Source organism: Symphalangus syndactylus, chromosome 6 (assembly GCF_028878055.3).
Source record: "Symphalangus syndactylus isolate Jambi chromosome 6, NHGRI_mSymSyn1-v2.1_pri, whole genome shotgun sequence".
In the NCBI taxonomy this organism is placed as follows: domain Eukaryota; kingdom Metazoa; phylum Chordata; class Mammalia; order Primates; family Hylobatidae; genus Symphalangus; species Symphalangus syndactylus.
In genome coordinates this window covers 71,791,238-71,810,598 of record NC_072428.2, presented here as the reverse complement: position 1 = coordinate 71,810,598, position 19,361 = coordinate 71,791,238, and the positions used below count along the sequence as shown (strand labels likewise).

General features: G+C 41.5%; 1 protein-coding gene across 1 annotated transcript; it reads right to left on the bottom strand.

Moving 5' to 3' along the window:
* Window positions 1-18,044: 18,044 nt before the first annotated feature.
* Window positions 18,045-19,001, bottom strand: LOC129485235 (exonuclease GOR). Its single transcript, XM_055284633.1, has one exon. The coding sequence runs from the start codon at window positions 18,999-19,001 to the stop codon at window positions 18,045-18,047; it is 957 nt and encodes a 318-aa protein (XP_055140608.1).
* Between the last annotated feature and the right edge of the window lie 360 nt (window positions 19,002-19,361).

The following is a 19,361-nucleotide window of genomic DNA, read 5'->3' as shown; positions in this document are numbered from 1 at the left end:
TTTTGTTTTCTTTATTTCAATTTTTCTGTTTGTTAAGGAGCAGTTATATTCAAACTCTTTCTGAGTTAATACATTAGTTGTAAGGATTAATGGACCATCATTAGTTGCAAAGAGAACGACATATCTATTGGCAAAAAGAATTGATGGAATCAAATAGATAAGAAGCCAAGTATGTTTCTGAGCGAGTGATTATATTGATAAAACACAACAGGGACTAAAAGAGACTGTGGCTTCTTGAGGCTTGGGCCCCTAAACTTTCCTGAGTGAAAAGCAGGCTGGGACTGCACCTTGGCTCCCAATGAGACCATGATCTCCAACATTCTTTTCGGATGTAGCCAAAGAGGATAATGGAAAAGGAAGCCTTCTTAGAGGGCAAAGCTAAGCCCTATGGAGAACAATGAATTGTAGAGGCATTCCTGGGGGTAAGTTCAGAGAATTATCAAGGAAAATTTCCCCACCCTCAGGGAAATAGGGGCCCCTTACAACTTCCCAGTGGGATTTCAAACTTTTACAGGCCATGACTATTGTATGTCCTGGTCTTCCCTCTTCCAAATGCAAATACTTATTGCGTTTATCCTGAGCCTGCTCAGTCACGGTATATTGGACGTGCATGGGGTCAATAACTGATACAGTTTGGATATGTGCCCCCACTGAAATCTCATGTTGAATTGTAATCCTCAGTGTTAGAGGTGGGGCCTGGTGGGAGGTGATTGGATCATGGGGGTGGACTTATCATGAACAGCTTAACACCATCTCCTTGGTGCTGTTCTCACCACAGGGAGTGAGTTCTTGTGAGATCTGGCTCTTTAAATATGTGTGGCACCTTCCCTGTCTTTCTTGCTCCCACTTTTGCCATGTGATGTGACTGCTCCCCCTTTGCCTTCCACCAAGACTGGAAGCTTCCTGAGGCCTCCCTGAAGCAGATGCCACTATGCTTCCTATACAGCCTGCAGAACCTGGAACAAACTAAACACCTTTTCTTACAAATTACCCAGTCTCAGGTATTTTTTAATGGCAATGCAAGAACAGTGTAGCACTAAAACTTATTCACAGGTCTCTAGACCAATGTAAAGACTATCACAAAACCCCACTCTCCATTGAGCTTGGTGCCATGAATAATAGGGTTATCTCCTATGGGGGGTAGGTAAGTGTGTTCCGTATGTGGGCACTGAAGAGAAGTATTTGTAATATGTGCTATCCTTCCCTGGAGGCAGATTTTACTTTCCCAACTTATTGAAGTCAGGCTCGTACATGTGACTTGCTCTGGCCAATGAAAGAATTAACATGAAAAGAACCACAGCTGAAGCTGACCCTGAAGGGCATAAAGCACAAGAAAGAAATAAACACTGGAGTCTCTTATTATAGCAGTATAGTTGGCTATCCTGAAAATATGTACTAATTATGGTATTTAGTAAACATGTATTGAATTAGTGCCATACGCCAGACACTTGAGGTGCAAAGTGGTCCAAGGAAGGAACAATTGCAGCAGAGCAAAAGGGCAACTAGTTATTCCCTGCCTAAGTGCAAAATATGTGCTGAGAATTCAGGATATGGAACTAGAAAAATAAATGCATTTATATTGTTAAGTATCAATCATATATACAATTGTGTGTGCGTGTATTTCATATATAGTATATCTGCTTAGCTGTATCAGAAGTTCACTCTTTAGACTTGTAATAAAGTTTCATTGCACCATTAAAAAAAAGAAAAAAACATGCAAAAGCATCTCTAGAGCAGCAGGCAAGCCTGGCTGCCTTTGTTGCTGCTATTTTCGGCTTGCCCTGCTTCTGTCAGACTGGGTCAGCGCTGACTGCCAGGGGCAAGATGGCGTCCTTGGCAGGAGGAAGGCGATGTGGTAGAGAGGTTTAAAAAAGAATCCATGCCTAAAGGACTAAGAGGATGGGTAATGAAGTAATTCTTACTTTGGAAGCAATTGTGTTGTGAATTCTTAAATGTCAAAAGTCTTTGAATTGAGGAGATACCGCAAATGCCCTTGATCAACTGAAATAAGAACAATCGGCCGCCTCAGCCCTTCTTTCAAAGCATTTTAGCCTGGGCACCATAGTGTTGATGGTGCATACTCCACAAAGGTCAGTGCTCACTAGATCTTTATGTGGAAAGATTATCTAAGCATCAAAATGTCTTAAATTTCAATTTAAGTGACAAGGTCAGAAGGAAATCCTGAACTACAGATTAAAGGAATGCCTCAGAAGGATAAGAGAGAATAATTTTGATTCTTGGGTTAGAATCATTTCCAGAATTCATTAATTCACATTTCCAGAACTGTGAATTAATGGTCATACATTCTTCTAAAAAAGCATTGCTTTTTGTTTTCTTGTTTGTTTGTTCCTTAAGGTTTTGCTAAGGAATTGGGATGATTATTATATAGTTTCTTGAATTTAGGTGAAAGGTGAAAGACGTAATCTGATATCCTCAAACAGAGCCTTCCTAGATTTAGTATTGGCCAGGGTCTGCTGATAAAGTTCCAAGGGCAATTCCAGATGGTGGAAGTTGGACTCAATTATTGCCCATACTCCTAGTTTGTACACTGACTTCTCCAGAATTGGTCATCACCATATCATATATATGCCTAATCAGCTTTTTTAAAAAATTATTATTTTCAATGCTCTTTTACAGTAAGTACCGTCCTGGAACAGGTTATATTGCATGTACCTCCAAAGATAGGCCTCAGATCACCTGGCAGGTCTTAACACATAAGTCTGAAGTTTAAATTTTGCACGTCCAAACTGCATAAACACCAGGCAATTGTTTATTTCTTGCCCCTGGTTCTGGAAAAGCCAAGTCTTTTTTGATAGGCCTCCATTTGAGAGCCCAAGCTGCAGACTCCAGTTGTGATCTCTGTGTACTGGAACATTGAAGTGCTTCTCCCACACAAAGGTCATAAAGAAGCCTCTCTTCAAAATGTCCCCTTCTTTTGATCAGTTTTCGCAGAAGGTCTCTCCCCTTCTAATTATAATCCCATTCATTCATGTGTTTGTTTGTTAACTCACTGGGAGCAAATCAGTTTATACCAAACTGGTTTCCTTCAAGCAAGTTTTCTTCTTTCCATGCTGCTTTTGCTCTGCTTTCTGTCTCTGTCTTTTGAGGTTTGTCCCAGCCCCCTAATGCTATTTATCATGCTACTGAAACTTCCTAGGACTCTGGGGCTTTTCCTAGCTTGATGCATGCTTTTTAGTCTTAGGTAACTATTCATTTTTTTCATGCGTCTTTCTTAATAATTTGGCTGGGACATCCTAAGAAGACAGGAATCTTTCATTTGTTCCTCATTTTAAATCAAGGCTCTTTTCCTTTTTAATGTATTTTAAAAGGAATCTTCCCTTGATCCATCCTGGGTTTCTTTTAGCTTTGGCTTCTGCTTCCAGTGTTTTTCTGGCTAATTGTCCTAGCCTTTCAACTCATTTTGATTTCATTCTGTCTGAAACTATAAAAATTGGTTGAAGGAGTCATGTAATTTTACTTTAATTTCCTTGTGGACAGGGTGAAGTGGCTCGCACCACCTATAATCCCAGTACTTTGGGAAGCCAAGGCAGGGTGATCCTTTGAGTCTAGGAGATCAAAGATACAATGAGCCATGATTGCACCACTACACTCCAGCCAGGGCAACAGAGTGAGAACCCGTGTAAAGAAAATACATGTCTTTGTGCATGAATTGACTATCTGCTTGTGCATAAAGCCTTTATTTTCCCCATTGGACTACACACCATACCTCGGTTACATACAAGTCATATTTTATCATATTATTAATAATTATAATATTGTTGTTCCCCTTTCCTGAGCATATAATCACATGCCAGACCTATGCCGAGTACTTTGTAAATATTTATCTGTGTTTTCCTTGGAATACAATAAATAGGCCATGAAGATATCTGTTACAAATTGAGATCAATGTACAAATACGTTTCAAGGGTTTTTCTTATTACATTCATTTCTTAGCCACTTAAGTATGCTGAAAAATTCCAATTTCCTAACCTACTTAACCAGAATTTCCCCCAAATTAATATGTATTGACATTTCACAATACCAGTTTTTTTGTGGAATACATTTTGGCAATGGCAACCTTGTGTCCATTTTTTATTATAGGAAACCAGGAAGGTAGATCTCAGCATCCTCATTTATAGATATATGGATAACTTCAAAATGATTAAGATCCTTGTTCAGTTGTTCAAGTGGTGAAATAACACAGTTAGGAATCAAATGTTGAGCTGTCTGACCCCAAGGCCCATGTTCTTAATTCCTCTGTTATTTTTACTTCAACATTTCTAATCTTACAGAAAACTTATTTTCAGCCAGTGATATTTTTCTGCCATTTAGCTTTCTGAATTCCCACAAACTGATCAATTTGGCGTGCACTATTTGGATTTGAAAGAAGATAAGATTTGCAATGCTTTGTGATCTCCTTAGCCAGATTTTCATTTCACCCGTACACTTTTGTGACATTTATCCATATTTATGACTCAATTCAGTGGTGTTTTGGAGCAATCTCATCCTGGCTCCTGAGAACCAGTTATAAAATTTCCAGGAATTTTCTGAGCCAGTTGATAAACACAGCCTTAACTCAAAATTAAGCTATATAAACCTACAATTAAATGTTATACTAAAAACAAACAATAAGTGCTTCAAACTCATCAATTCCTAACTATTTTACTCTTCCCTATGTGCTTGAGGGTTTTTTATGTCCATTGGGGCTGTTTGGTAGAAATGCCATGTAATTGGTAGAAATGCTGTAAAAAATTGTGCTCAGGACATCTCTTTCCATAACATTGATAACTTGAAATTGACCATGGTGGGAGTATTTATGCCACAAAAAAAAAAAATTCAAACTTCACAGATCACAGCTTGATTTATTGTTTTGTTGATTGTCAAAACTTGTACCTTCCTAGATGGTAGCACCTAGGCACATGTGGCTATCAAGCACTTGAAATATGACTAATACAAATTAAGATGTGTTAGAAGTATAAAATACACATCAGATTTTGAAGACACTATGGAGAAAGACAGTAAAATATCTCTAATAATTTGTATATCTACTACAGCTTGAAATTATATTATTTTGAATATATTTGCTCGAATAAGATATACTATCAAGATCAATTTTAATCTGTTTATTTTTAAGTACTTACTAGAAACTTATACATATATGGCTCACATTATATTTCTATTGGACAGTGGCCTAGACTTTAAAAAGTGATGATGGAGAAAAATGTTAGCAATATAGATTAAACTTAAAAGTATATTTTTCCTTTACTCATTACATTGTGAATACTGTGCACACACACACACACACACACAGAAATAATCTTCCAGTATTTAAAGACTGTTACCTGGTTTAGCAAAGAAGTAGCAAAAACTACACTTATTTGTAAACTTCAAATGTAGATTTACTATGTATGGATGTATTTTGGCAAATATCAGTGAAAGCATCAGGTGAGGGTCAACCGGCTACATGTAATTTACAGTAAAAAGTACTTTGTAGTTTATTATTATTTGTAAATTTTGTTTGATACATCCTTTATATCAGTAACATTTATAACGTACATATACATAGACATGTACATTTTTTTCTGAAAGCAAGTTATTAAACATTTACCAGCACACCACTGGCTGAACTGCAGCCCTTTTATCAGCTGCCTTTGTCCATCAACTCTTCATTCCTGTAAAACTAGCATCTTACAACACATCTTTGCATATCACATTGGCAAATAACTATGGTCAGAAACTGAAGAACATACAATTAAAACATATAAAAATAAGAAAATAAAGTTGATCCATACCGAAATGCAGAAAAAAGACTGATTGATTAGAGCTTTAAAATCTCACGATAATTTTTAAGGTAAGTCAACTGTGTTCAATATAGAAAAGTAAGAAATCAAAGTTAACAAAATCGCTTCTTTGACTATTTAAATTCAACAAATGTCTTTCCAAATAGAATTTAAAAGAATTTAAACAACTTAAATTTATTTAGCTGATATTTGACACTTGCTGTTTTTTTGACAAGGGCTGTGGTTCTTGTTTATTTTTAGCCCAGAATCAGGTCTTTCTTTCTGTTTACCTAAGCCCGCTTCATTAAGTTTGAGACAGCCCATCTGTGAGAGATTGTAGTCACCCTCAGAGTGCTTCGTTAATTAAATTATCACACAAAAAGTGTAGTGCTGTGATGAGTGGCCTACCCTCCAAAGTAAGAGAAGCCTACCCTGAGGCTGTGGAAGGGTGAGGTGTGAAGCCCTAGGGAGAAGGAGGAAAGGATGGTAAGATGCCTTCTGAATGCAGAAAGCAGCAGGGGAACACGCCCTGTCAGGGGAGGGAGCATTGCAAATGAAAGGGACTGAAAGAGGCTTTTGAGCATAGAACAAAGAAAACGAGAAGGAAGTTGCTTCAAGATAAGGCCAGAAAGGTAGGACAGCTCAGATCTACATGTAAACATGCTAACAGTATTCTATTTTACCTTGGGAGGTGTTAAAAGTGAACTAAATACGACCTGAGAAGGACTCTGTACTTCTATATTTGAGTCCTTGTGGACAAACTGCAACCTAGCTTAATAGGTAGACAAGATTGAAAATCTAACTGAGGAGTATGAGCCTGTGACAATAGCTGGGTCTTGGCCAATCCCAGCGCTGTACTTCAACCAGTCATACACTTCTGAGTGTTCAAACCATGTTCCAATAAGGCAAACGCCAGCCTGTAACCAATTCAGCTGCTCTGTACCTCACTTCCCAATTTCTATACGTTATTTACCTTTTTTGTCTATAAATATTCTTCCACCATGTGGCTGCACTGGAGTCTCTGAATCTGCTGTGATTCTGCGGGCTGCCCAATTTGTGAACTGTTCGTTGCTCAGTTAAGCTCCTTTAAGTTTAATTCGGCTGAAGTTTTTCTTTCATCAGAGAGATGGGAGGCCATTGAGGTGGTAGTGGTGGACAGGAGGGCAGCAGCATTGATGGACATGGATGAGAGCAGGTGTGCATTCTACAAGGTCAATGCTAGCTACAGAAAAAACAATTGTGGGGGAGGAATACATTATGGAGAAAGGAGCATCCATTCTAGGAAGCTATTCCCAGGTAGGTGGGAGAATATAGTGTTTTGGAATGGAGAAATAGTAATGGAGAAGGAGGAAGTGGATGAGTCTGGGAAACTTACAGAATGCAAAATCGGCAGGATTTTATTTAATCTCTACTGAAGACAAACACCGTGCTTCTCACAGAATAAAAAAAAACCATTGGCCAGGCCTTGCTAGGGCATGTGGAGTCAGCTATTTTTTCTTGCAGTTAGAGGGAATTTGTGCTGATCAAAAAAACATTTGTTGTGTTTCCATCTAGATCTAGAAGAAAGGATCTGAGTGACAGGCTTAGGTGCGTTGTCTGCGTCCCAGGAACAGAGCAAAGCACACTGGCTCAGGCATGAGGAAGCCACACCCCAATCCTGCCTTTCAGGTGCCAATGGAGAACAACCCCTTCACCGGAACCATGGTGCTTTATATCTCTCTGAACTTTCAGATCTCCTAAGCGGAGATGGTTGATTAAGGCTCTTATCTTTCACGTTCTAAAATCAATTTAGTGTTGTTCGGAGCCAGCAATATTAAAATATATTTGTATTTTGAAACAAAGTTAACATAGAGAAATGAAAAATAAAATGTTGAGAATTTTACATTTAATTGCAGATATAATTCTGTGCTGTGTTTGTTACTTAGTTTTCTATCTTAAATAGTTGGAAGGTAAACACTTCTTTTACTTTTTGGGGGGGGGGACGGAGTCTTGCTCTGTTGCCAGGCTGGAGTGCAGTGGCACGATCTCAGCTCACTGCAACTTCGGCCTCCCGGGTCAAGTGATTCTCCTGCCTCAGTCTCCCGAGGAGCTGGGACTGCAGGCATGTGCCAGCACGCCCCGCTATTTTTTTGTATTTTAGTAGAGATATTTTCACCATGTTGACCAGGATGGTCTCCATCTCCTGACCTCGTGATCCGCCCGTCTCGACCTCCCAAATTGCTGGGATTACAGGCCTGAACCACCGCACCTGGCGTACTTTTTTTTTTTTTTAATAGGGAATATTCTCAACTAAAAAAAATTAACAGCATTCACCATTTTCCTCATTCTTGGATGTCTGTTAGATCGCTCTCTCTCTCCTGGTGAAATAGATTTTCTGATGTTTCTATCTGCTGTAAAAATTCAAAAAAACCGGATTGGGCAACATAGTGAGACCTTGACTCTTAACACAAAATTGTTAAAAATTGGCCAGGCGTGGTGGTGCATGCCTATAGTCCCAGCTACTCAGGAGGCTGAGGTTAGAGGATTGCTTGAGCCCAGGAGTTCGAGGCTGCAGTGAGCTATGATTGCACCACTAGGCCCAAGCCTGGGCATCAGAGTAAGCCCCTATCTCAAAAAAAATTCTTCAGAAAAAATATGTAAGGCCAGGCGCGGTGGCTCACGCCTGTAATCCCAGCACTTTGGGGGGCCGAGGAGGGCAGATCACAAGGTCAGGAGATAGAGACCATCCTGGCTAACACGGTGAAACCCCGTCTCTACTAAAAAAATATAAAAAATTAGCCGGGCGTGGTGGCAGGCACCTGTAGTCCCAGCTACTCAGGAGGCTGAGGCAGGAGAATGGTGTGAACCCGGGAGTCGGAGCTTGCAGTGAGCAGAGATCGTGCCACTGTACTCCAGCCTGGGCAACAGAGCAAGACTCTGTCTCGCAAAAAAAAAAAAAAGTATACACTTGTTTGCATACAGAGTACCAAGATATGACAAGTTACTCAATTTTAAAGCCTTCAAAAATCAATCATGCAACAGAACTCTATAGGTTTCCGTTTAAGTGATATATAATACTGTCAAAAAAAGAGAAATATTGATGGCATTTTTTTAAAGTTTACTTAGATCTGATTTTTCCCCACATTGAAAGTCATCCATTTTGTTCTATTTAATTAGAACAGGATAGGCAAAAGTGTTAACCTTTCCTCAGGTAATTGTTCATGAAAATCATCATGTCATTGTGCCATGTGACAAGAGTTTCATATTTGATTAGAAAAATCCTTGGGCTAAAATTTATTTTTTGAGATAAAAGTTACTGTGACTGTCATGATTGTACACCAGATTTGTTTGCTCTTCAAATTCAATATACACCATGCATCCTCTACACATGCTGACCTGTTTAATGTTATCCTATGTGTTGTAGGAAGGCAAGGCCCAGTTGTGCTGTTGTATGTCAGGGAGCTTACAGAGCAGCTCTAAAGAGGGAAGTCATTTGGGCACTAATGGAACAGGAAACGGGAAATAGAGCCTTCACTATCTCAGTGGACATAGATAATGATATCCGTATTTTATCTTTTTACAACAAGGCAAGAAACATGCTGGTCAATAATCACTGCAACAGAATATAATTATAGAATAATTTTACTTATAATGCATATTGTCAAAAATCTCATTCTAGAGGCCTTCTACAGATAATGAAGGTCATAGCAGCTATTGACAAAGAGGAAAGAAAAGGGAACGTTAGCTATTTTACTATGATGTAATGGATGCCTTAGAAACCTGGATGAAATAAGGGTCTCTGGAACCAAGAAGGTACATTTCCACACTCATTATTAAAAGTGATGTGATTACTTTGGCAATTTTCCAGACTTTATCTAAGGTAATAATGGTATTCAGAGAGGTGACATTTTTGATTAGTTACTAAATGCCATGTCTTCTTCTTAAGACTTTGCACGCTTTATCTTATTCAGTCTTCACAACAAGTTTGTGAAATGAGTCGTATTATTAACCTCCTTTTAGGTAAGAAAATGGGGTACAGAAAGAGTAAGGTGCAGAGTTAGTGTCAGACCCCAAAGATAAGGGAAGTAAATGGCATGATTTCTATTAGTTGAACCAATTGCTTATAAATATGTTGTGAAGTTGCGAAATACACACAAGTTGTGAAAAAGACATCATGCAAATTTCATCATTTTGTAAAATGATGTCCTCTTGTTGGCGATTATATAAATCTATTCATGCATGTTTCATCATTGTTGTGCATCTGTGTGTGTGTGTGGCTCTTGCTGAATTGCTTGACTCTGAGGAAATGCTCGCTCTTATAGAATTTCACTACACAGGATTACACTTCAGACTACAGGTTTTGCAGTTTATATCATCCCAGTATTCAGTGAGGAAAAATATTCAAAAGGAACACATAGAAATGCATCCTTTAATTTGCCCCTGTTCATTCACAAAGAAAACTAAATTGTCTTCCAAAACCTGGATGACAGACAACAGTTAAGAAGCAATAACACAGATCCAGGAAGGTTAGAGAGCACTGAGTCACAAGTTTAAACAACTCAGCATCATTCCTAGAAAGCGTGATTGTGACCAACCTAGAAACCTGTATAAATAATCCTTTGCTCGCTTTACTAAGAGGTTTAATTGAAGTCAGAAGCTCTGTAAATAAGAGTGCTTTTTTGTTCTGTGCCATGCACTGCCTAGTGTGGATACAGTTGTATGAAACCTCATGTGTTGTTTCCCACTTATCCTGTTAACAGATAGTTCAATTTATTCTCATTAAGAAAACAAATCTATAGCTAAATTCAAATGAACAAGTTGAACAAGTTAAAACTAAATTTTAACCATTAATATATCCTAACTGAGTCCTAATCATTGATATATCTCCTAAAGAAGATGGATTGCCCTCTTATGTAAAAGACTGGTTATATAATCTGTCTTAACCTCTTGAGTGAAGTGAAGGCCCTGCTCTCTTAATCTCACACTCCGCCTCTAGCGTATTTCTTCCGTTTCTTTTGTACTCCTTTTCTCAGCAATGCCAATTTAATAAAACTCATCTTAGTCAATACGCTAACACTTGATAGCATCTCAAGAGATTTTGAAAAGCTTTCATTGTATGATCACTTTCTACCAATAAGGTGCACACACATGCACACCCACGTGCACTGTGAACATACAAGGTTCATAACATCCCCATGAGAAACAGTATGATGGAGTGATTAACAAAAGGGCTCTGGAGGAAAACTTTCTGACTGTGAATACTGCGACTCACTTTGTAACATTGGTCAAGGCTTTTAAACCCTTTGAGTCTCAGTTTTCTTATATTTAAAGTTTTGCAAAACCAGTAAAGATAATACTAGATGATTTTAACCAGCATGTTTTAGCATTTAAAATATGCCAGGCATTGTTCTAATCACTTACATTAAATCATTAAGTCCTCACTACAACCCTAAGGAGCAGATATTATTATTATTATTATTATCATTATTATTATTATTATCCCATTTTAAATAAAGCAGAGGCACAAAGAAGTTATTTACTCAAGGTTACCCAAGATAACTGCCCTGCCTTTAATTAAAATGTGGATTTTTTTATTGTAGATTTATTTGGATTACTTTCGATTTTTTAAATACAATATTCAAATGTCATTTATTTAATAACTGAGTTTTTGGTGCCCTGTTAAATTTTGTACCTGAAATAAATGCCTCCTTTGCCTCACCCTAGTCCCAGCTTGGAGTTGCTTATCAGTAACAGTTATTGAGGGAATTAAATGAGGTAATGCATGTGGAATACTTTGCACTGCCGGGGCTCTATTAAATGGGAGCTGTCATTATTATTTTTTCATGTAAAGAAAAACAAAATAATTTTTCTAAATAAACACATAATGAGAGTTTGAGGAACAATTTACAACTCTTGCCTCCCTCTTCATATAATAGTATAAACTTTAAAACTCTGCTTTGGTATCTAAAATTAACAAAACTTTTATAATACTTCCTCCTTTTCCAAAACACATTTATATATAATATATATTATATACGTGCTATATTATATTTATGTGTGCTATATTATACACACACAAAGTTTCGGCTTTACAACAAGATTAGGAAGATAGGGAAATTATGTATTAACTTCTTCTTAAACGATGGAAAACAACAAACTCAGTGGGATGAAGTTGTTTGCTCACCCAGATAACAAGTCATGAAAAGCTTTACATTGTCTTTTCTACACGTTTAAGGGGAATTCTTAGTAATTGCATGAGGCAGACACTTTCCTGCCTCAAAATCTACATAATGTCACGTCAGGAGTCTGACGTGCACAATTTCTGCCTGGTCGATCTTCTGTTCTTCTGCAGACAAAGTGATGAAGTGAATACAGCAAGTTTGCTGGATATAAGCTCTTTCTATAAAAGCAACTGTATTTTTACATAACAGCAATTAGACATTAAAAATTTAAAATTTACAAATGCAAAAATAAAATCCCATAAATACCTGTGCATTAAAGATGTGTGAAGCTTCTACAAAAAAAATATAAAACATGATTAAGAAGTTAAAGAAGTCAGAATAAATAAAGAAACATACCACATTCATGGATTAGAAGACTCAATATTATGAAGGTTTGATTCCTCTCAAATTAATCTGTAAACTCAATGCAATCTCATTAACAAATCTCAGCATGTCCTTTTTAGTAGTAATTGACATGTGGGCTCTAAAATGTATAGAAATACACTTGATCTCAAAAAAGAAAAAAAAAAGTAAAAGCCAAGGCATAAATGCTTCTGGGAAATAATATAAGAGAATGTCTCAATGACCTTGGAGTAGCCAAAAATTCTCTAAATGAGGCCTCAAAAAACACTACACACAAAATGAAATCAGGGCCAGTTTCATTGCTATGAGACTCATATGGCTGCACAGGGCCCTGAGAGTAAAAGGGCTTCATGCTTGGTTTAATATTCTGTGTCCGCATCTTGAAATATTTACTAATTTTTGAATATAGGATCCTTCATTTTGATTTTGTTCTAAGCCCGGTAAATTACGTAGCTGGTCCTGTAAAGAATAGATAATTGTCCTACATTAAAATTAGGAACTTACGTTCATCAAACAACCTTATTAAGAGAGTAAAAAGACACAGAAAGTGGGAGAATAAATTTATAATACATCTAACCTCAAGACTAGTATCCAGAATAGAGTTTTACAAATCACTAAGAAAAAGTACAATCCAATTAAAAATAGGGAAAAGGATGAAACAATTATATTATAAAAGAAGATAGCTACATGTCTAATAAAGAAATAGAAAAGTGCACAATTTCATTAGTCATCCAAAAATGCAGATTAAAACAACTGTAGGATGTATCCATAGAAATGCCTTCCAGAATGATTACAAATTTTAAATGGTGATATCAAGTGTTGACAGTAATGTAGAAGAGTAGGAACTGTCATATTTCTGATACTACAACAGACACCTCCCGTCATGTTGAGAGGTGATTTAGACCCTCGCACAGTTGTGGTTAAATTTGTGGTATTTACACAAAATGACAAGCAATGAGTAAACTACACAATTCCAGTGAAAATTAAAACTTGTGGAGGAAAGAAAAATTATTCTAGATGGTAGATGGCTCAATTGTGAGTAGCATTTGCGTGTTTGTAACAAAATACTTGTAATAATTTAAATACTAATATTGATCTAATTAAATTAAGACAAACATTTTATCACAAAAGAGGTGGAACAGGGTGAAGGCATAAAAGAAAAGTATATCCTTATCTTCCTAGTGGGAGGCCAATAGAAAATTCCAAAACTGAAAAAAGAGTAAGTAGCAATATAAGCAAATTATTTAGTCATACGGAGATGAACAACAAAATAAATAAAAAAGAGAGTTGAAAGTTATTTCCTCAAGTAGAAGAATGGGGACTGCTATTTTGGTAAACATATTATAAAATCAAGTTGAAATTTAATACCAGAAGATCTTAGGTATAAAGGAAGGAAAATAAACAGAGAACTAAATATATATAAATATATTTTTTGAGATTTAGTTTTGCTTTTGTTGCCCAGGCTGGAGTGCAATGACGTGATCTCGGCTCACCGCAGCCTCCAACCCCTGGGTTCAAGCGATTCTCCTGCCTCAGAAGTTTACCAATGTATAGCTGGTTTTCAGAGGAGATGAGAAGATACGGAAGGTGAATCCTGCAGTGGCTACGAAAAGCAAATGCTGTGGAAACCATTGGGCACAGATCAGCTGTACTCACGAGCAGAGATTCAGTGGAACTTTTAAACAGGAGGGATCCCGATCCTGTCTAAAATGCCAACGAAAAATGCGAACATCAGCCGGGCATGATGGCGGGTGCCGATAATCCCCGCAACTCGGGATGCTGAGGTAGGGGAATGGAACCCAGGAGTCAGAGGTTGCAGTGAGCCGAGATGGCGCCACTGCACTCCAGCCTGGGGGGCAGAGCGAGACTCTGGAGCAGAAGAGGCCTTCTGGTTTGGAGAGTGTTCCGCTTTTCTGCTCTGGCTCCTCCCCATCTTTGCGGTTTTCCCTACCTTTGCTCATTGATGCTGGTGACCTGCCGATGGGGTTATGGAGTGTATGTCCTTTTTGCTGATGCTGATGCTATTCCTTTCTGTTTATCGGTTTTCCTTCTAAGAGTCAGGTCCCTCAGCTGCAGATCCGTTGGAGTTTGCTGGAGGTGCATTCCAGACCCTGTTTGCCTAGGTTGGTGGGAGTGTAAACTAGTTCAAACATGGTGGAAGACAGTGTGGCCATTCCTCAAGGATCTAGAAGTAGACATACCATTTGACCCAGCGACCCCATTACCGGGTATGCACCCGAAAGTTTAGAAATCATGCTAGGGTAAAGACACATGCACACGTACGTTTATGGCAGCACTATTCAGAATGCAATGACTTGGAACCCTACCCAATTGTCCATCGACGATGATAGACTGCATTAAGGCAATGTGGCCCATAAACACCAAGGATTTCTATGCAGCCACCAAAAAGGATAGGTTCATGTCCTTTGCAGGGACATGGGCGGAGCCGGAAACCATCATTCTGAGCAAACTGTCACAAGGACAGAAAACCAAACACCCCGCGTTCTCACTCGCAGTTGAGAATTGAACAATGAGAACACTCGGTCACAGGGTGGGGAACGTTACACACTGGGGCCTGTCACGGGGTGGAGGGCGGGGTCAGGGATAGCATTGGGAGAAATACCGAACGTAAATGATGGGATGTTGGGTGCAGCAGGTCAGCATGGCACATGGATACCTATGGAAGAAGCGAGCTCTTTGGGCACACGCACCCTACAGCTTAAGATATAATAAAATATTCTAGTGGGGAAATAACCTCTTTGTGTATTTGATTCAGGTTCTTTTGGGCAGTTTACTTAGACACACTATGCAAGCTTGAGATGCCTCAATACAAGGACACGAAGGTTTCCGTGACAATTGACATATATCAATACCTATTTCAGATACGTATTTTATCAATTCAATGCTGCCTCAAAATACCACACTTTTGTCAGAATTGGGAAGAGTGTTTCTGACAAAAGTAGTGATTTAAATAGTGCCTCACTTACGTTTTCATTACATTTCTATGACCACTACAGATGTTTGACTTCTCTTGGGTGCTGTAAAACTATTCTCTTCTGAGTACATTGCTGATTTCCTGATGTTTACCTTATTGCCTGTTGAGGCCTGCAGCCCAACTAATTCGTCCGTCCAGTCTCCCATTACAGACCAGTGTGGCAAACTGAAACCACAATGAGGCCCAGGGCGCAGTGGCTCACACCTGTAAAGCCAGTACACTGGGAGGCCAAGCATGGCTGATCATTTGAGGTCAGGAGTTCAAGACCCGCCTGGCCAACGTGGTGGGACCCCGTCTGTACCAGAGACACAAAGTGAGCTGGGCATGGTAATTCTGCCTCTTTATCTCAGCCGAGGGAGGAGAATCACTTGAACCCGGGAGGCAGATTCTGCCTTTCTGATCTCAGCTGAGGTAGGAGACTCACTTGAACCTGGGAGACAGGGGATCTAGCGAGCCGATATCAAGCCAATGCACCCCAACCTGGGCGACAAGAGCGAAACGCTGTCTCAAAAGAGAGCAAAACAACAACACTAAAACAGTCCTATATACCCTATAGAATACTATGAAGCCTCACAAATTAAAGAAATCGTATCATCTGCAACATGAATGAGTCTACAGGAGGTTACAGTGAGTGAAATAAAGCAAAGGCCAGGCACGGAGGCTCGTGACTGTAATCCCACCACTTTGGGAGTCCAAGGCAGGTGGAGCACTTCAGCCCAGGAGTTGGAGATCAAACTGGGCGACGTGGTGAAATCCCATCTCTACCAAAAAAAACAAACATTAGACAGGTGTGGTGTTGGACGCCTTAGTCCTCGCTACTCAGGAGACTCAAGTGGGAAGATCTCTTGAACCCGGGAGGTGGAGGCCGTGGTGAGCCGTGTTGGTGTCACCGTACTCCAGCCTGCTTGACAGAGTGAGACCCTGTCTCCAAAAGTAAATAAATACATAATAAATTTTTAAAAAGCGAGCACAAAAATTCGAATAATGCGTGACCTGACTGATACGAGGAACGTAACATCGTTGAAATCGTAGCTGCAGAGAGCAGAAGGGTGTTTCCCCGAGGCAGGTGCCGGGGAGGGTGTGGGGAGATGTGAGTCAAATGATACCAAATTTCAGGCAGGAATATTTCTAGAGATCTACTGAGCGTCACGGCGACTACAGTGAATAACTATGTATTGCTTACTTGAAAATAGCTGTGGGAGTAGATTTTCAAAGTATTCTCATCACAATAAAATCAGGATGCGAGGAAACGAGTGTGTTAATTAGCTTGATTTGGTCATTCCACAATGTATACATATATGAAGCCTCACGTTGTACACCATAAATATATATAAATTTCACTGGTCTATTTAAAATGAAAACTTAAATACATTATAAAACTTAAATGATATAACATACAATAAAAAAGACTTGTATTTGTTAAATCTCCACAGAAGGAGTCTAAGTCATAATGGAAAATAAACTTCGAGGAGTGGTAAAATCGATCAGAAACGTCCCATTTCATTGCTTCCCGAAACGTGTCTGACCGAGTGGACATCCTGCTGTTCACTAACTCCTTGTTCTGGAACAGTTAGTGTGTGTGTATGTATGGGTGTGTGGGCTTATACACACAAAGTAAATTAATGGTAATGAAAGCATTCTGATTCTCAGTTTAATTTAGTTATGTAGACAGACACACCCACCCCGCCCCCCAGACGCACATTTATCAAATCAGGCACTCCACCAAAACTAGCTACTTAGTGTGTCATCTCTCACTGCAGATTCAAAAGAGAAACGTGAATTTAGAGAGGCGTGATGGTTCCTTCTCTCCTGGAGCCCAGTTGGAAGTTGACTGACTGATTGGGACATTGTCGTTGGTTGGTCTGGGTGGAAGAAACCACTTGGACCCTTTATTGAACACCTACTGTGTGCCATCGTTTTAAGGCTGCCCGTGTGTTGCTTCGTTCATTCCTCACCATGACCTCCTGATCACACGCTGGAGATCCAAAACCAGAAGCGCGCAGAAGCTATTTGTCCAGTGTTACAAAGCTACTAGGTGGTGGAATTTGAATGTGAACCCAGATGTGTAATTCTAGAGCCTAAGTGCTTCACCCACCTCCCTGTGGTGGCTCTACCGAAAAACAGCTAAGCGCGCATTGAGAAGCTGAGGACTTTCAGCTTTGCTTTTCAAGGATTTTTCTTTTCAATGTTGAAATTCATACCAAGATTGATTGGGCGCCTGCCAGGGGGGGTGGGGGAGAAATCGGGTGGGGGTGGGGAGGTTCAGAAAGCCCCACAGAAGGGGAAGATGCCCAGGACAGAAGACTGTCAGGAGGCTGTTGGGTCAGGGGGTTCGCCTTGTTCTCAGAAGCCGCGGAGGTTCAGGTGGGCTGGGGGAGGCGAGTGGTAGAAGGCCAGAGGTCTGGGAGGGACCGAGGGATGGGGCCAGGCGCGAGGGGCCGCGGCAGGGACTCGGGGGACTGGGAGTGGGGGCTCGGGCCTCGGGGAGCCCATTGGTGGAAGGACGGAGGTCCGGGAGGGGCAGAGGGATGGGGACAGGAGCGACGGCCCGCGGCAGGCACTCCGGGGGGCTGGGAGTCGGGGGTCGGGGTTAGTCTCGGCTTTTGGCCCTGTCCTGCCGCCGGCTGCTCCCGTTTCTTTGGCTTTGCGGCGAGGTGGACAGGGTTAGCTCTCGGGATGGAGGGCGGTTTTGGAAGCGGCCTGGGGCTAAGGACAGGCCAGGGCGGCGGGAGAGGCGGACCGCTGGCATCGCTGGATCTGGGCGCGCTGTCGGACCTTCCACATCACCAGCTGCAGGCAGGCGTTTGCGTCCTCGCTGGAGTTGTGCCCGTCCTGGCTGTCCTGGATGATGTGTCCCAGGTAGTCGGCCGCGAGATTCCTGAGGGAGCGCTTGTAGGGGAAACCCAGGTAGTGCGGGAAGAGCACGGCCGTGTCCACCACGGTGCTGTGGATGAGCTTCAGGGCCAGCAGATCGCTCTCCAGGCTGTGCCCGATGAGGATGGTTTGGGCGCTGAAAAAGCTCAGCAGGATGGCTTGGACTTTGGGCAACGTGATGCTCGTGTTGGCGACGTCGGCCTCGGTCACTCCGGAGAACCTGGTGTTGTAGTCCACGATCTCGTTGTCGGGCTTGACGAAGGTGTCGTACACCACTCGCATGTCGGCGTCCACCACGGTGACGCGGGTCAGCTCCAGGCCGTGCGTGGTGTAGCACATCTCACAGTCCAAGGCGTAGATCCCTGGATAAGCGTCTGTGGAACACTCTTTCTCCAAGGTCTTCACGAAGCCATCGAGGCTGTCCTTGCGGCCGTCCCGCACGTGCTGCTTTGCCACCTGGCAGCCCACGGAGCCAGGAGCCGCTGCACAGCAGGTGTACTGGCTAACCCGGCCTCCAGCCACTTGGCTCGAGCGGACCCGCCCCCAGTGATAATAACACAACTGGTCGCGTACACAGCGGCCCGAGGAGGACACCAGGTACTCGGTGCCACAACGGCAGCAGACCCTGCAGGAGGAGTCGCCGGGCCCCTTCCCCTGGCCAGTGAAGAGGACGGCGCCTCCGGGCTGCTCGGGGTGCGGGAAGGGGTAGCCGTTCTCCTTGAGCTGGTCCTGGGTGAGCAGGAACTCCTGGAGGCGGCTGTACAGGGCGGCCCTGCTGAGGCCGGGCATGGAGCTGGGGGTCAGGCCCTTCAGCCTCTTGAGGGTGTTCAGGACCACGTTCAGGTACACGTTCTTGTTGGGGCTGCAGTCGTAGGCCGCCTTCTCCTCGTTCAGCGCCTTCTCCTCGGCCTCCTGCTTGGAGGCGCAGAACTTGAGACACTCTTTGGTGAACAGTTGGAGATAGCCTCGGCGGATGACGGTGGGGACTTGGCACCCCGAGCTTCGGAGGATAATGGGTTCCTTCAAACGCGCTAAGGATGGACGACGGACGATCCGCTTAGAGCTGATGGTGGTGGAGGTCTTGTCTGCCATCCCCGACCTGTTGCGCGTCTTCCGTGGCTGTCTGCCGACCTTGGAGCCATTGGAGCG